General features: G+C 37.1%; 1 protein-coding gene and 1 long non-coding RNA gene across 2 annotated transcripts in view; one reads left to right on the top strand and one right to left on the bottom strand.

Annotated features, from left to right (window-relative positions):
- TBC1D32 (TBC1 domain family member 32) overlaps window positions 1-903 on the top strand; it is a 74,384-nt gene extending 73,481 nt beyond the window's left edge. Inside the window, exon 34 of the mRNA XM_059469492.1 lies at window positions 257-903. Within this exon, the coding sequence (XP_059325475.1) occupies window positions 257-376 (120 nt within the window). The 3' untranslated portion in view covers window positions 377-903. The remainder of the gene's footprint in view (window positions 1-256) is intronic.
- Window positions 904-6,347: 5,444 nt separating this feature from the next.
- LOC132071381 (uncharacterized) overlaps window positions 6,348-19,541 on the bottom strand; it is a 65,069-nt gene continuing 51,875 nt past the window's right edge. The window contains exon 3 of the long non-coding RNA XR_009418098.1: window positions 6,348-7,444. This is a non-coding gene — a long non-coding RNA (uncharacterized LOC132071381). The remainder of the gene's footprint in view (window positions 7,445-19,541) is intronic.

Below are 19,541 nucleotides of genomic sequence, written 5' to 3' on the forward strand. Positions count from 1 at the left end.
GATAAACAACATCCCAGTGAAATGAAATTCTCTGATACCAAGTGTGTAATTAGAAAAAAAAAAAAAACAAACTGCCTGGAAGCAGATATTGCCAAATCTGTATTTCTAAATAAAACATGATAAAATATATTTTAAACAGCCAGGCTCTGACAATCAGAAAAAAAAATATCTACCTTTAGAAAGTTGGAATTCGTTAAATTGAAGTTGTCCATTTTTTTCCCTAGCTAAAAAATGCTTTCTCTGTGTATCTGTGCAGGAGGAAGCACTGCATGGATTTCGAGTGAGTGATTATTTAGACTACATGGAAAGCTTGGAGGAGCTCTACAGACCAATGCTGCTGAAAGACATGAAGAATATAAGAACACAGAACACATAGATGAAGCAAGCAAGCACTTTATTTTATAGTTTTGATTACATCCTTTAAAAGGATCCTTATTGATTGATACCTCAGTCTCACCTAAAATCAGCCAGGCTGTTGAAATGTACATATTGTAAAACAAATAAGTGTTTTCAGAATATAGTTTTTCAATAAGACATAGCCTACTTTTGATAACCTGATTTTACCAGACAGGTTATGTGCACAGCCTCCTTTGCAGTTAGCAGAAGGCAGCTTCAGAAACCACCTGTAGGCTGCTGAAGTTTCTTCCGTATAAAGCCTTGAACCTGTTCTCAACTCATTCTCTCTTTGTCATCTCCTTATAGCACTGTCCTAAAGCTTTCGTATTTTGCTTGGATCTGACAAAGGGATTTTTTCTTTAGAAACAACTGCTATTGTGGATTCATGTGCAAGAAAAGTCAACAAATGGAGACCAAACTCTCTGTTCCATCTTTGTGGATAATATTGAGAAAATGGGATGTTTGAATACATGCAATGAAAAAAGACTTGATATTCCTGCCTTTAAAAAAACCCAAATAAATAGTTTTATGTAATAAAGCATTATTAACCTTTGTTGTGAGTGAAATTAGAATCTTTATTATTTGGCCAAAGATGAGGGAAAAATACTATGTTTTGTCAACAGCTGCAATAACATTTTTTTACAGAATGTCCATAATCTCAAACTATTTTGATTAGAAATTAATGATACAGTATTTTGGAAGTCCAACAGACACCACAAATGTTGAATTTAGATTTATCCAATATTGTTAACACATTCCTGGGAGAAAAACTAAAGATTACTGCAAAGTTCCTGAAAAACAACTTTGCTAGATAAAATGGTTATATATACACTAACTGAGCCCATACTCAAATTCAAATTATAAAACACATTAGAACCTGCTGTGAAATTTCTGAAATTATATGCAACCTAGAGTGAACATTGACAAAGGTTTTGCCACTAATTTCTGCTTTCCTGACTGTGTATTTCATAAGTTCACAAGTTTAGTTTTTTTTCCTGTCTAGCCAAGATATGTTTTAAAAACTTTTGCAATTTTGTGAACTGTGTTAGCTCACCTACATTAATAAAAGAGGCTGGCAAGTATAAGGAAGGAACTATGACAAGAACTGATAGAACCAAGTGCTTGCCTGACACTGAGGCCATTGAATGCTATGACTTACATGGTATATATTCTTTTAACCTTAATAGCAGTTTCTCTTTTCTTAAATAACCTTATTTAGGCACATATCTCAAACCAAGAAACAACAAATAACAAACATCCAGGTGCTGAATAACACTTGAACACTAATATATACATATTTCTAGACAGACCATGGGTGATTAAATATCCATTATGAAGTAAGTCATCAGTTCCTTTAGCAGCAGCAGAAATTTTTCAGGAAAATAGGCCTTTGTGATAGGTATATAAGTAACCTAGGAACTCTTGCCATAGCAATAGCTGTCATTTTGTATTCCTTGTCCCCCAACAAAGAAGAGAGAGGTACTGCAGAGCTGACCTTTATTAGTAATACCTTTCATCACTATTGCATCAAATTAATCCAAAGAGATCCAGTACACAATGACCAGAAAGGAAAGGCAGATACAAATAGTAGAAAGCAAACAGCCTGACTGCCAAGCAGTGCTATTGATAAAAGCAATTTTTGCATTTCCAGCAATTCAATCGACTTCAGTTTTGCTATCTGCAAAACAGCTGCATTTTCATACAGTCTGTATATGCTGAGATGATTAATTAGAGCACATCCATAAAATAGTTAATGCATGAAAATCTTACGTAAATGCTAAATCTTCATACCTGGTAATAATTTAAAATTCCATTGTGCCCTATGACAGAAACAGGATCTTGACACCTATTACAAGTAGACTGAAATAAAGCTTGAAGTGATGGGGAAACCAATGGCATCTTCTTTAAATCAATAACAGTGTGAAAACAGATGACCATTTTAGCAACAGATACCTGAAGACATGCTCACATGCTATATTACCTCCAGTCTGAAGACTCCCTTATACAGCTTTGCTGGTGTATATATATATATAAATTTCTCCATTCAGTTCCCTGTTTCCTTTCAGGGAGCTATTCTACTGAGATGTAGACAGTTTCTATCTCAAAATCTACTTGTATTTTTCTGGTTTCCTCTTCCAGATTCTTCTTCCTTGCTTTCCATCATGATTGTATTTACCTCTGTCAGGCTTTTTCTCTCTTTTATTTTTAGCTGCCTCATTGTTCCCAATCCCCAGTGACAGCCCAAGCACTAAAGGATAAGAAGTATTTACTTCCTTGTACCTAAAATGTGTAACTAAACTTGATTTAAAATAAACATAATGGTGCAAACCCCCCAAAACAAGACACTAAATAAATCCCCAACTTGGAAATCTGAGGAGGCGGTAGTAGGAAGACATGACCTTCCCAAATATGCTGTCAGCAGTCGTGACCCAGGCTCCTACTGGAGGAAACTGAGCTCTGCTGCATCTGCCTGTCTGTCCTATCCCCCTGACCATCAGCTGGGATGCCATGATGGATAGAAAGGTCTGCGTTGTTTCTAAAAGATATGTCATGTCCAAACTACATCCTTTAGTCTGTGCAGCATGAGCCAACCTTTTGGGATAAAAAACAGTAATATCCAAAAATACTTTCCAACTCATCATCTCTGCCAATTTATTTTTTTTAATGACAGTTCTGCAGGTAGAAAGTTTCTCCATTACAATATATAATGTTCACACAACAAGAGAAGTACTGACAGTGAATGCAACTAGAAACTTTGAAATAAAATATTTTAGATGTGGTAGGAAAAAAATATATCAGTGGTAAATAGTTGGACTCAAAATTCTGGGTTTGAGTGTTTTAATAGTTCCAGCTCAATCACTAGGACAACAGTTAAAAAGTCTCTGCTTTTCTAAACCATTTTGTGTTGTCTTAAAATGCTTTTTAGCTAATCCATAGCAATTGTCCATAGATTCAAGAATAGGTGGTAATTTCAGCGTACATTTTCCCTCTCAGATTATAATATCTACCTATATATCACATTGGACTAGAACAGAAGATAAAATTTTACCTAATTTGAGCAGATAAAAATTAATTAAAAAATTAGTTTGAAATGTAACAGTGTATTTGTGCCAGGAGAAGTAACGATCATTTATTTCCCATGAAGAAGTCATTTCGAGAGCTGCAGTGTTTGTACTGTTTCTGCAAATCTGTGGGCTATATTTATGACACTTATACTGGTATTTTGTTCATTAACTGATCATACATAAGTAGACAGTGATATGACTCTTCCAAGCTAGATTACTTAAGGCAGTTTCCAGTAATTTAAAATGACATTTCCATTTAGACAGATCCTGTCTTTTTAGAGTTCATTTTTATTCAACATCTAAGCTAAAGGAGAACAATTCTTTACATTTCAGATCATGACTAAGTTACCAGTTTTACTATTTCATCTAGCAAGAACTGATCCAAAGTTTTGTATATTCATCAGTGTATAGAGAAAAAACATCTTCCCTGTTCCTTTGATACCAAAACACCAGTAAATTAAAAAATCCCCACAGCTCCAGAACATAATGTTGTTTGATTCTGTTTCATCACAAAAAACAAAAGGCCTTAAAGCATACTATACAGAGCAGTGGTGCATAGGGAGGTTTCAACATGGTTTGAAAAATTAGTTTAGATGGTGTTAAATCAGGAACTGATACCTGACTAATATTTCATATGGTCAGTTTCCTGTTCAGAAATAGAACAAGACAAGGAGAATACATGAAATTCACTTAAAATGATGAATGAAGAAAGCAAGCTTTTTTGGAGCACATTTTTAAGAAAACAAACACCACAGGAATAAAAACTCCAAGGGAAATTAACCATTTAAATTATTGTTAACTCTCTCAAAAAATTTCATCTGCTCTTGGTATTTTCTCTGCTCTAACTGAAAGCCTGTCATGGAATGAGATTCATCCATGTTGTGGGAATTAACTTTAAAATTTGACTCAGCTTTTAAAATGCTGCTTTAGTTTTAACACAGATGTTCACAAGCACAACAATCCAATTAAGCTTCCCTCTTCTAAAAATGTTGATGGCTTAGATATGATTTTTTTTTTCAGTTATCCAGGCTATTGCCACAATATTTTCACTTAGAAGGCATATTTACGAGTAGTTTTTTCAGATACAACTTTTCTTGATTTGTAAAACCCACTGTTGTAAACAATGCCATAATGTATATACTGTCACAATTTCTGTAATGGATTTTCTAGGCAAAGATTTCTTCTCCAAAAAAGCTTATTTCCCATGCTGATCCAGGAGGGTGTTTGGTTACACTGCCATTTTCCTCTAGCTCTAAATCAGCAGAGAAAAGCTTCCTGCTAGAAAATAGGAAACCAAAGTTTGGAACAAATACAATTTTGGCAAGGAATTCCTTCTGAGGGAAACTATAGACCCATGAAGCCAGTTAGACCATCTGTCTAAATCACTTTGGAGTCATTCAGATATTTGTAGGAAATTAATTTTGTACAGAATCTGGAAATGAGAGGAAACCATGGTCTCTAGATATCCCAAGCCTTTCGGACTCCCATGAAAATTAAATTTGATGAATTTTCAGCCAAGTCACTTGGAGCCATGCAACTTTGTCCCCTAGAGAAACTAATTTTATATCCTGAATAATTGCCTTGACCTTCAACATGCAGTAGACTTGAAGCTTCCAAAACATCCTGAGCTGAAGAAGTGGGAGAATTATCTAGTGTTTAACAACCATTGTTCTGTTTTTAGTCTGCAACACTGGTGCAGCTACCACTCTGGCTATTCTTGTTGCCAGCTGTTTCACACAGCTATGGACAACATCATGCAACTAACACACTATGCCAAGGAAAGCAGGGATATCTTCCACCCTGAGTGAGCTAGCTCATCCTCTCTGGTGAATAATAATGAGGCACTTTGCCTCAACAGAATTTTGACAACAGATTTCATCAAATATTTTCCAAAAGCACAGTGATTATTTTCAGAGTGGCAAATCCTTGTGTCTCTCAAAAAAAAAAATTAGTCCACCTCACCATCAGCACTGCCCCCCAAAATTGCAGGGAACTATTTAAAACATAATACTCATTACAGAAAAATGGTAATACAGAACTCCTGGAACATGCTGTTTCAGGCAGCTAAAACAATCTTAATAAGCTGCTACCTTCTATAATCCCTGCCTGAGCAATTAGTAGTCTCACTGCTGGCACCACTGATTCCTATCAGATGCTGCCACTAGCTGCTTTATATAATTAAAACAGCAGAAGGATATAATTTTATTTTGTGAGCGTTGTTTTCTAGATGCTCAGGTGGGGTGTGGAAGCCCCATCAGGGTTGCAAGGTGAACCTGTAACATGACTAATAGTGTGCACATGGAAAAATGTCTCCTCCACTTGTGTCACAAGCCCTTAAACTGTCGTTTGTTTCAGTGGAGAAAATGAAAGCGTCAAAATCCCAAAGTAAGAGTAGTTTGTTTCCCCCAACATGAACTTATTTCTACTATAAATTTCAGCCACTGAAGAAGTTTCAAAGGTTCAAAGAAATACATTAACATTCTTTATGGTACATTATGGTCTGGATTGTGAGCAGCCAGTTTGACTTGACTTTGAAGAGCAGAGGAGGTAAATGTCAGAACTGGTCTTCCAAATGACCCTTTCAGAAGATAAAAATAGACCAGAAACTTAGAAAAAACCCAAATATTATTTCTGATTCTAACTAAGTGTCCTGGTTTAGGGCAAATTTAGGGAGGAAATCTCTGAAGGAGCCCCTCTAGAAAGCAAATTCAAGCGGCCCCTCCGCCCACCCAGTTTGAGAGACAAAAATCTCCTTAGAGAGAACTGGAAAAAATCCCTGTTTATTTAACAAGCAAAGTACTCACAAAACAAGGAAAAATTAGTAATATTAAACAATGGAACTTCTCTGGGTGTTCTCTGGTGTTTTCCATCCAGAGGTAGTTTGAACAGTCACAAGAAAAAGAAAAACCACAGTCCAGGGAACTTCTGTGCCTCTGTTAGCTAGCTAACAAAAACTAACTAAAAAGCAAAGGAGAACTTTCTCCTACTGTCCATCCATGCTGCAGAAAACAGAGTCTGTGAGAAGGAAAGCTGAAGATCTCCGTGTTTTTGAATACAACCACCTCAGACATTCCACTGCTTCTCCTTCTTCCCCTCTTCGCTCTCAGATCTAGTTTTAAAGGTGCAAAAAACTAATTTCTGGGCTAAATGGACAAATAGGGATACCAATTCAGCATTATACAGTAACACCAGACACTAAGAAAACAAGCTCAGCACCTATAATAAAACAAAAGTCTTGCTTCAGGAAAAACCCTGGTAAGACTCACAGCATATTTTCTTTGGCACATAGTTTTTATTTCAGCTTGCTGATTGAACTGTCCTTTTCCTCCACTATACACCACTGCTACCAGTCTATCCCTAAGGCCCTTGTATACCCATGTCACCTACAGCTTTTTAAAAAACAACAGTGAAGTTACACAACAACTGCAAGGGTAGATAAACTCATCTTAGGGGTACTTTGGGGTACAAACTGCAAAGAGGTACTAGAACAATTACTTGCAAATTCCAGATTGATGACAATACAGTCAACTCAGATTGATTTTGGACTCTCACAATGCAGTTTTGGATCAGCCAGGGGTTTTTTTTTCAGCCTCTTTCAGCCTTTTCTCCAGCCTCTCTGACATTAACCACAGCCTCTTCACACAAGGGTTTGTTCCACTTGCTACACTTTAAAGTTGCCACAGGTCCTAACAGAAATCTGTCTGAAAGCTTGTGATAAATTGAATACTCTGAGTGTTACTTAAAAGTATGAGCAGTATGAAGAACTCCACATATATGTCTTCAGATGTCTTTTGCCAGGAATGGGTTGTGCTTAGCTCCTCATTACACATCCCTCCTCATGGGCAGTGGCATGCAAATCAAGTTCTCCATGCTGCAAATCCAGAGCTGTAGAATATGGAGAAGAATGCTTGGTTCCTCTTCACCTTAGCTCATGCAAGACATTCAGAAAAGAGCCTTTTCCTTTGTATTTGTACTAGAAGCTTCTGTTGGAATTTCAAAAAAATTGAGGTCATGGGACAGAATGTATGAAGAATTCCTTGAAATACAGTAGCAATTTCATGGTTTGTGTTTATGAAAAAAACATTAACAAAAAGTTATGTCCCTTGGTCTTTGTGCTGCTCACAAAGACAAAGGGACATAACTACACATTGTCACTGTAGCAAAACATTCAGCTGTACTTCACTGGCCATGTAGTAAAGGCCAATGTTGACACATTTTTGTTTTATTTAATCCTGATGACAAATTCACTAAGATTATATTTGCAAATTCTACCTCAAAAGTTTCATCTGTGAATAGAGAAAGCAATGCTAACACTTACAAAATCTTTTACACAAAAAAGGTAAATTAAGGAATTTAGGCTAGATATGATGGGTAAGTTAATATGTAGCTTCAGACATATTTAATCTGTCTGAAGAAATTAAAGCTGTGTATGTTCTGTTTGCAAATATAATTTTAGCATCGTAAGCTCAGTGCACAAGCCAAAGCACTAAGTTTAAAACTCTAGCTTGGAAGAGTCCATGCTTTTCTCTGTTGGCCTCAAACTAGCATCATATTAAGATACATCATTACCTATTGGGTAGTATTGGGAATTTTTTTAGAAATATCTTGCTTTTAATAACTCCAGAGCAACTGACCTAGTAAGATCCCAGTTTTTTGTTCTGATAGAGCTGAATGTAAGGTAAAGTTTCCAGCTGGGTATTAATATGTAGAGTGAGAGCTCATCAATTTCAGCAGAACTTTCAGCATACTTTGATCATTTGTGGGGTGACTGTGCAGTTTCATAGATTGCAATTATTATCAGTTAAAAGTTCAATTCTTTCCACAAAGTAATCAGCCAACAAAGATTAGCTCATTATGCAAATACAGGCAGTGAATACTGCATGCACAGTGGTGTAGCAAAGATGCACTGGCAGCAAGCTACTTAAGGTACAGAGAGAAACCAGAGCTTAAAACAGTAAATGTAATAATAAAAAACAATTAGAAGGAGCATAAAGATTAGGTCTGAGACTAAGAAATTAGAAAAGAAATAACTATCAAATTAGTATGCCAGCATGAAGCTGGAAAGCAAGGCCCTTCGTAAAATAATCAGAGCACAACAGAGACCATCTGAATTTAAAATTGCACTTTCAATGGATATGAAAGCATCATCTGCCTGGAACAACAATCAGCCCCTAGGGGTACATGAGCTCTTATCCTACTGTAGAATGGTGTTTTCTGTGCAATGCCTTGCTATGTTTGCATAACCATAAATTTCTTGACAGAACCCATTTTTTAAGAAGTACCAGTGTATTGACCTGAGGCAGTTCTTTTGAAATATCTTACAGTGAAAGCTCTCTATAAAGACAGGGCCAATATTTAGAAAACTCTCCTTGCCTTATCCAAGACCAAGCTCTTCCTACCCTCCCAGTCTGGCTGTTCTGAAAGTGGTGGCAACTATACCAAGAGCAAATTTTCAGGCAAGAATGATCAAACTAGCATGTCTTTTCCCATATCCATGTCAGCCTAGCAAGTTCAAATCTTACAAAAAACCTTCAAAATCTGAACACCTTCTTACAAAATGGAGAGCTCAAATAATTCCAGGTTTTTCAATGAGAAAAAATAAATCTACTAGAAGTTCCAACTCTATACATTTGCTTAGATATTGTCATTCCAATAGCACTACAACAGATAGTAATTCTTGGAAACTAGCTCACAGAAACATACTTGTTTCAAAGTTTGGGGCAGCACTCAACACCTGCCATCCAATTCCTTGTGTAAGCATTCAAATTGACATATGTACTCAAATCCTTCTGAAGCTATTGCTCATATCTTCAGAAGGATCAAAGCCTTTAAAAATCATTTTTGGATGTTCACAGCCAACCACGGGTGTGTGCCATAAGAATTTATTCAGTTTTGCTTTACAGTATTTTGGTCACTCAGTTCCAATAAACTGATCACTGATACATTACCATTCAATATCTAGCTGAAAATTTTTCACTGCTTTACAATGTGATCTTCAGGCTTTATCCACAAGCCACCAATAATCCATATCTCAACTGCTTTTTGGAAAGCAGGAAGCAATAATGGATTTTAATTAGCCACATGTAGTAGGAAAGCATTCATTGAGAAGACTGCTTTGTTTCTCACTCTCTTCAAATTGAGACTAACCCCATATCATTCTGCAAAGAGCTATTCATTTCTTTGTGAAGAGAGAATGCTCTTAAAAGGAATCTGTTCAGAAATGAAGCAATGCAGCACTTCACCTGGTCTATAGATGAAAGGTACAAAAGCTCTTAAGGAGCAAAGGCTGTTCATCAAAGAGAAGGAGGTCAGGCTGGAAAAAAATTAATGCCCTTCACTAACAAAAATGTAGGGATTAAGCACATGCACAGTTTGATTGAAAACACATTCCTTGCAGTATGTTAGACTGAAAGGGAAACACAAGTATTAGACCCTGATATAGATGAGAAGTTTACAAAAGAGGAATTACAGAGGAATTAATGACAAAATATTTTGGTTTCTTAAATTTCCAAGTAAACACTGAAAGTTAATTGGAGAAGGAAAAAGTGAAAGAAAAAAACAAAAAAAATCCTCAAACCACTACAAATAAATAAAAATGGGGCTAGATAGTAGTCTTTTGCTGATTAACTTCTAATAAGACTTAAAGTTTCAGTTCCACACAGCAGTCAAATGCCAATCGGAGAAATGCATTTATAATTTGTAATCTTGATAAAATCATGATACAGGCCACTTCCCACAACACTGAAAGAATCAAGACCCAACTACCTAAGAGTATTTTGGCTAATCTGCCTTTGATATTTTAAGATTCACTGCTGTTCTCTGATCTAACTCTGTAAACATTTCAGCCTGTGAAGCTTCAGGCAGGGAGACTGCCAAACCAAAGTCAAACTCTAAAATTTACACCTGGCTCTTCTATAATTCCTAGATCTATACCAAATAATACCTACATCTTGGATATAATCTCAGCCTGCCTGTGCACCAAAGAGGCCAGTAAAAGAAATTTATACCAACTACTAGTGCTACATGTATAACCTTTCAAAAGAATCTGTAAGGATCTGTTATTTCACAACCTGAGGCCTCTGTGTTTTACTAGGAACACTTCTTCAACTTCACTTCTTTCTGTACTGTTTGTTCACATGACAGTGATCCTTATTTGTACTGCTTCAGTGTACCTCGAGTCCAGTTTGCCCATGACACCAGAGCTGCAGCAGGCTCAGAAACAGCCGTGGATTAAAGCAGCAGAGATTAATGAGTTACAGGCCTGAGTTCTTCAACATAAGCACTGTAGCTGATGACCCACCCCAAATTATATCAGCACTTAGACAAACACTTATTTGCATAGCATTTCTCCTCGTTCTCCTTCTGCTTTATCCCCAGGAGCCAGGCAGGAGCACACAGGGCCACAGCTCTGTGAGGCTCAGTTTGTCCATGGCTCCAAGGTGTCATCTGCCACTTCCAACATGGAAGCTCAGACCTGATGAGTTCCCAGCAGATCCTTTGAAACACAGAAGTCTTTAGGTTTTTTGATATAATGTCTTTCTGATCCCCTGCTAAAAATTGAGTTTGTATTTTGCATTAAAAATTGAAAGAGCAGCAAGGTAGGTGCTCCATCAGCCTAGTGTGGGAACCACACCAGGAACAAAGCAGTAAGAATATTTCGGCCAGCCTTTCCATGTCTGGATAAATTATTACTACAATTTCTTTCTTTTTCTCCTCTCTTCTACAGCATATGCTAAAACTTCTTATTTTCTTCCTTTTTTTCCACCCTTTTGGTCCTCCCAACACCTGTTTTGTCATAAAGTGAAACAGCGGCAACTTGATAGTCTGGCAGCTGGCTGATGTCAACCTCACACAATCTGGTTTCTTCTGATATGGCTAATCATGTATTTTCTGCACTTTTAGAGGAAATCAAATACATTGTCTCCAATTCTTAGAGCATCCTTGCTATTCTTCCACACAGAAAATGAACAACTATTTTTGGTATTTTCTACATTTTTATAACACTGATAAATAATGTAAATAGTAAATAATGTAAGACTAAATAATGTAACTCTTTGGGTTTTGCTGCCTTTTTTTTTTTTCTTAATAGATAACATTTACCTCATTCCCATCCTTTCAGACGTTACTTTCCCAGTGTACTGATGAACAGTGCCGTGCAACTTTCACCATTTCCACAGCATCATCAATAGCCAAGTTCAGCTTAAGGCAATTTAGGAATTCAGCTATGGAAAATCTCATTTATTCTAACCCACTTGAAAGGATAAACCAAATCATAATGCATGATCAACTGAACAGATAGCAGGATTTGCTACAGTGGCTGTATTAAGAGGGCATTATTTCCAAATGCAGAGAGAAAAATATGTCTATGACTGTGAATACAGACTGAAATTTTGAAGCCCTTCCCAAAATACTGTTGCATTCATGTTTAATATCCAGTTTTCAAAGTCATATAACTAAAGAAATTGATCAAAGCATAATCAACCAAACCTTAACCAAACACCTGGGTAGAATTATTTTAGTGATGGTACTTGTGTGTACGTCAGTACAGCAGAGGATGTCACAGTGATCAATTCTGCATGCTCTTTTCTGGAGTATAGAAACAGTGAACTCAGCAATTTGTCTTGCAGACTTGCAAGAACAGTCCAAAGATGCCTATATAATGAGTTATAGTCAATTTCCACAGGTTGATGCACAATTCTATTTATGATTAAGTTACCTGAACCCTGCATACAGTACTTGGCAAAAGAATTAACAGACATTTGCTGATTTTCCTTACCATTTTTCATAATATCCAGATTCTTCTAGCAGGAGATTCCTGCTTTCAACACCGTTCAGGATATACACCTCAGTTCCGCTACCGCCACTTCAGTCAGCACAGCCAAACAATATTTCTGATTATACCCTAAAACAAGTTTCTCTCCACGTTCCATACAGACTGATCATTTGTGCTTATGGTCTTAGGGCCCCTCATGGTCCCGTGTCTGTACTTTCAAGACTTTTGTTATGATTCCAAGATTTTTATTTAAGCTCCTTAATGGTTCTAAATTATCTTTGTTCTGAGGTGCAAACTCAGCAGACCTTATTTCTGACTGGTACACACATTTATTACAGGGCAGCTAAAAATTTGTTCTTCATAGCTGTGTTTCACTAAGAGAATCTATCAGCACAAAACATGTATTTATTATCCTTTTCCTGTCATGGAAAAATATATATTCCCAAAGATAAAAACTTTCCCAGCTCATGAACAGTTAATGAATTTCAACAGCATTTGATGTTCCTGACCAAAAAAGTACTTGGAGAGGAGATGGGCCATTGGTATTTTTGTTTCACAAAACACCCAGCAGAACACCCTATCCTTTTCTTGACCCAAAAGGTTTTCACTACATTTCCTCTCCCCTGTCCAGCTGAGGAGGAGAGGAGTCATAAAGAAGTTTTGGTGGGTGCCTGATACCCAGCTGGGGTGAACCCAACCATACCCATCAGGAAAAAAGAAAAGTATCTTACAAATGTTGTCTCACAGGACACCAATTATTCGGTTTTAAAAGTATTTTACTGGTGCAAACTCTTCTGTCTTAAGCAAAGCAATATTGCCTACACCATGGCAGACCTGAATGCTGTCTACAACAGCCCCAAGGGAGCCATTACCCCTATCCATTGCCATAGGCCAGCGATTGCAGTTCAGGAGGATTCCTTCTCCGTTGATGCATCACGCCAGGTATTGAAATAAGACTGAGTAGAAGCAAATAAAGCTATATGCCAGCATGGGGGGAATTTTAATGAGAATAGAAGCTCATTTGGTATCAGCAATATTCCCAGAAAATTTTCTCTTTTTCCATGGATATCAGAACAGTAGATGAACTTCTCCAGTTATGTTCTTTAATAGAAACAAATAGGCTCTTTTAGACCTCATAAGGAGTCTACCACCATCCATTAAGTACTGCATTTCTTCTTCCCCCGTAGAAAATGAAAATTCAGAAGGTTTTGATCCCTTCCTTTTAAATTCTGCTTTCCCTTTCCCACTGTCCTCACACAAACAGCAAATGAGTGGGATGTACATCCTCAGGAACAGACCCTACCCTACCTCATTACCCCTCCATCACCATCACCTGAGCCATGACTGTGAGTTAGAGGCAAGTGAATGGATGCTGATGAGAGCCTGAGGTGTGTCAGCTAGCCAGCCATGCTTTCTGCACCTATTGCCAGAACTGAACTTTCAGTCATTTAAGAGTTTTATTTTAAGTTCACACTGGCCTCTGATAAACGCAGGGTAATTTTCCCATCTAGTTAAACCTCACTGATAACACACTTGTTGTTCTTTTATTCGTATGTAAAAGGGAAGATTTGGTGGCATATCTTTCACATGCTCGGCAGTACTTGCTATGGGGAAAGCACTGAAAAAATAACAAAAATAGACAATCCTCTTACTGTGATCACCTTGCTGTTTTAACAGCATGCTAAGAGCTACACAAGTAAAAACATTACAGAGTGCATTGCAAAGCTCTAACATTTAATCTTGCTTCAAAATATCCAAGCAATGTTTACTAATTGCATTGATGGTTACAAAAATGATATCCCTAAATTAGCAATGGTTTATTACCAATATTTTTTCTCCTTTCCAAGAAAACCAAAGTAGTTGCTCCAAAAGATTTAATTAAAGGTGCATTAAGCCAGAAATATCAGAAAGAAATACACTATTAACATTCCAGTTCCACTTTAATGGTACTGGCTTTAACAGCAGGTCAGTAACAAACTCAAATTTTTCATTCCGAGGTAATAATAAAGAAACCTAGCCAATTATTTATTCCTTCCTTACTTAGCACAATTTGCTTTTACTCTATCTGTATGTCACTGTTTGTTCTCTCTATCCTGCTATGCTGTCTGCAGTGATTAGCTCTAATTCAGTCCTGAGCTCTGAACCAGACATTAACATGCCACACCTGCACCTACCTGGGGCAAGGTCAGCTCTGCTAGCAGTTGGATTTCTGAAGGTCCCACATGATTAGCTAATTCCAGGCTTTTTAATGTCATCCTATCTGAGTTTTCGAGCACACCATGATGTGGCATAAATTGGTGCATTTTTTCTGTGAGGATGCCTGTTAATCTAATAGCAGCTGAGAGAAAGAAGGGAGACTTTGCAAGCAGGTATCAATTTTGTGTGTGCAGTGCATCAGGGAAAACTGATATTTTTTTCTTGTTGATCAAGGATTGATTGCTCTTCAACTCATAGAGGGTGACTTGCTGTCTGAGCCTCTTTGAGGTGTTTAGGATCATCCTCTGGGCTCTCAAATATCAGAAACATAATCCCTTCTAAGAAAATAACAACCACCATCAGAAGTTCATAACTTGAGAAAGGAAGGAAATATAATATATCCATAATATATCCAGTCTGGCACTGCCATCTTGAGCAATAGTTTTCCCTGATAGGCAGCAAGACACTTCTTACAGAATGCCATTGCTGATGAATTGATGCAAAGGTAACACAGACGGCTAAAGAGGCACACAGGGAAAACAAGGAAGTGTTCATATTGCTTTCCCTGTCGTGTAAGAACTGATGCCATGCTGCCAGGACTGTTAAATTACAAGTTGTCCCTTATTTGCTGTCAACATAGCTGACACTTATTTGATCAACCCTCCTTATCCTCACACAGAATCAAATTGTTCTATACCAAATATGCAGGACGTTTACATTTCTGTAAATAGAAGTAACAATTTGTGATCAGTGCATGCAGAAATCACTACAATATGTGGAAAAAGGTATCAAAAATTTAAAACTTTTTACCCTCCTCAATTTCAACAGAAGTTGCAAGGCAAAATTTTTACACATATTTTTACATTTTAGGAAGAATAAAAATCATACCTTTTTCCATTATTGTTAAGTTCTGATTTATTTTTTGATAACATTGAAGCTTATTTATGGCTTCATGTTTATCTCATTACAAGAGCTGTTTCTGTGCAAACTTTTAAAAGACTCCCAGACTCTTAAAAAATTTTGTCAATCACCATTTAAGGATCCAGCTTGCATAGCTGAGACATTTCCTGACTTTGCAGCAATGCTCACATCACTTATGCAAAAGTGATATTCCACAATAACACAGCATTAAAAGGAGACTGTGGATTTCAAATATTAGATTGTTGTACTTCTAAAAACTAGTCAGAGATATAAATGGACCTAATGAAAAAGTCCCCAGCCAGTGTTTCTTCCAAGAAGCTGTGAAGATTTCTGCATACCTCATGTGATTCTGTAGCTTTTGTGATCTCTAACTAAAGTAAATAAGACTGTTTCTCTTCAACATTTTGTTATTTATTTCTACATGCATCCCAGCTGACAGTGTTGATCCCCTCACTATTCATTTAGCAGAGACTGGAGAGTAAGACATATATATATATATACATATATATATATATACATATATATACACACACACACAAAGATATATATCTTTTATATATATATATATATATATATAAAAGATCTTGTCAAAGACCTACACTGGGAAAATATTTCCTTTAGATTTTTTCTTTCCTTACTTTAGCTTCAGTGAAATCAAGAGAAGGCCTCAAAACAGAGCCTACTGGGTATCCTGGAGTCCATTTAAAAGCCTTGCCTGAGGCTGTTTAGCTTGTTGCTTCCTGCTGGAGGCATTAGAGTATGAGGCCACCTTCAAGAGCTCTTTAGCAAATATTACTATACTAAAACTTCTCCTACTTCCTCAGATAAGTATGAAAAAATACAAAAGAAAAAAAAAGAAACTTTTGGTTCACTGATCTCCAAGTATCACAACTTTTCATAAAGCATAAAGCTCAAAGTTCTATTTGAACAGAGCCCTTTGGGACAATGTAATTTCTATTCTACAGCAGCACACAAGGAATGATGTGTCTATGCTGTCTCCTGGCAGCACTGATTATACTACATCTTTTAAACCTGTTATCAGCTCAGACTGAATACTGATGCCTTTCTCTACAGGTTAGCAAAATTTGATGAGAAAATCACATTTTCCTGACTTTAATTCAACCCACTGGCATTTTCTAGTGCATTGAGCTCTCAGTGTCTCCCCAGGGGCACATTTGGGGGCAGAATATTTGTGGCAGATAGGTCTAAGTGCAATTCCACCTCACAGTTTCCCCACCTACTGCAGTACCTGCAGGCTGGACATGTACAAACTCCTGCAGATGCCACCTTTGTGTGAGAAAGATCTTTCCTGAAAGAGGCAATATATGGTACTGCACTGCAAAACATTCCCATTTTGTCTGCCTGTTATGGCCAAATATCCTACCTCTTATACCTTTATACCATTGTCTCCCCATCTATCCTCCCTCCAAAATCAATCCTACAATGATTTACAGTTGCAGAGGATATTGTCTCTTTCCTATAACTCCATTTTTCCTTCAAGAAGAGATGAGAAAACTCCCAGCAGGATGAATGGAATATTTAGCCTGAGCAGAGGCAATGCTCTCCTGACAAAGTGGTCAGTGCTTCATCAAAATATGTGGCAACTACAGAAATTAACCCATACAAGGCTCTGCTACTAGGACTGCAAAATGAGGATTAAACTTGAAGAGTGGCTGTAGCAATAAGAAATGTGAATTTACGCAAATAAGTAAAAGCCATGTTACTCTAACAAAAAAAAGTGAAGATTTATGGAAAAAAATCAAATCAAACAAACAACAACAAAAAACAAAAACAACAAAACAAACAAAAAAAAACAGCAACAAAAAACCCCAAAGCAGATATTCCTCTGAAACACAGATATATGGAGTTTCTGGCCATAACAATGCAGGAGTGAAGTAAAAGCAGGAGTGCTAGATAAAAGCTGAAACAGGCTGCACCTTGAAAAACATCCAGAATAGGTATTTTTAAAGCCCATTAAGAAGAAAAGACTATTCAAAATATCCTGAAGTGCTGTTCTGCACCTTTGTAGTTCAGACACATTTCAGTCCCAGAAATCAGTAGCAAAAACAGCAAAGTGGTTATCTTTTCTGTTCTTAGCCTCACAGTAAGCTTTATTAGTAAAAGCCTAATCTCCATTCTAGAAATACAAATTGAATTCAGCTGAAAATGTAATGCATTTGGCCCCTAGTTCCTTTTCACTTGATAAATAGACACTTCAACTGCTATGAAAATTGTTTCAAGCCACATCTAGAAAGCACAGCCCACACCACAAATGACATTTCATTACAAAAGCAAGTCATTTTCTGCAATTTTTAGGGGAAGCAATGTTATGACTTCAGACTTCTGTGACATTTCTGATTTAGCTAACAAGGGCACTAGAAACCCAGATGTTGCTAGCATTGCAAAGAAGGGAAGCTGACTTATTCATTGCTTCTGGTTTCCTTCAGAACTGATAGTCCACCTTGGGATGTATACTGATCGGATCTGCAAGAAATTAATCTTACTAGGGTGAGTAAAGATGGAATAAACAGTCCATGGACTGTTTAGTTCTCACCACTTCAAAAATCATTCTTCCCTGCTGGGTTTTCAGTCAGAAACAGTGAGCAACTTTCTTCTACTTATAGTGCAGTTAAAAGATTTTCACATTGGAATAAAAACTAGCCAAATCTCTTCATCTGGAAACTATATTAAATAATGATAGAGACCATGCCAGACAAAATTAAATTATGATAGAGACTTTTGACTGTCACTAAACCTGTGGCCCACAATGACTCCATAGATGGCCAGACACATACTGTGTACAAAAATGTGGCAACGTCTTTGCTAAGATGAAACACTCAATACTGGGTATAAAACAAACTCACCTGGACAGAAAGCTTTGTCTGCAATCACATTTTTTGTTGTTGCAGTTGAGTAACAAATGAATCAATCAAAGGATATGGCTTTGTCCTCTTTAGTCACTGACAAACAGACTGTATCATCTGTATGGACAAACACTGGCATATAAGGACAAATGTGTGTCAGCATTGCTTGCCAGTCCATATGCTCAGCACAGTGATTACACATGGATTGCCATCCACAGTGCTCCCATTCTGTGCCACCTTGATAGCACTGAGGCGGACTATGATGCATGTGACCAACAAGCACGTGTAGTAAGAAGAGATCGTCTTACTGCTACCCAAGATCCAAACAGCAGATATGGCACCAAACATCCTGGCAGCAAACATTTGCTCAGGGAAAATGCACTACCCCTGGACATCCAGGTAACCCTTTACTGCTCTGTGAGGGCCCTTCCTTGTTTCTGCCCTAAAACCCAAACCACCACATAGTCAAAAAGCCATGCAACTTGATCCCAAGTCCATCCCAACTCCAGCTAGCAATGCACAAAATATAGTCCTACTTCAAAACTGCCAAGGAGTTGGATGGATGATTTTGAGGGAATTAAAATGTAAGTGTTAAGGCATTTCTAAAATGCATGAATTCTCTGAGCAACCCAGTTGTAGGTAAATTGAGGATTAAGAGACCTTTGGCAGTATGGATCAAAGCAACATTTAGAAAAGAGCTTTTACAGAAAAGACACAAATCTTCAGGCTAAACAAGTACTTTGTGGTCAAGTACTTGACCATAACACAGGCCACACACCTTACCCAACTATCCAACCTTGCTCTATTTGATCTATGAATCTTAACATGAGGCTCAAGCATTAAAGACTTGTGACGTTTCTTGATGGCCATATTTATTTGCCTGCCTTAAGAAAACTGAAAAGCAGCAATGTATTACTTGTTATGGAAACACATCTGCTTGGATTCTGCCTTTCTTTAGTAGTCTACATTTTTCTGCTACTTTAAGAAGCTACTTAGTTTCAGAAATCTCAATTGCTAGGTATTTCTGTATTGCAATCAATTTACCTTTTAATTTGCTTCATATTAAAATAAACACCAAATTGACTGGAATTCTTAGATCACTCACTAAAGTGGAAAAAATGTTAGGGTTTTTATTCTTATTGTTGAGTTTTTTACTTTTTCCCCCCCCCCCTCTTTCTCTAAGGGTTGAAATGTTCTTATTTCTTTATTGAATCAAGTTTTCAGTGTACTTCATTGTGGCCATTTAACTTCTTCATTGATAGATCTCTGCTTTTGCACCCACAAGCTGTTCTAGCACAAGAGGGAACCAATAGTTCACAGTGCACT

The sequence above is a fragment of the Ammospiza nelsoni genome, chromosome 3, assembly GCF_027579445.1.
Source record: "Ammospiza nelsoni isolate bAmmNel1 chromosome 3, bAmmNel1.pri, whole genome shotgun sequence".
NCBI lineage: Eukaryota > Metazoa > Chordata > Aves > Passeriformes > Passerellidae > Ammospiza > Ammospiza nelsoni.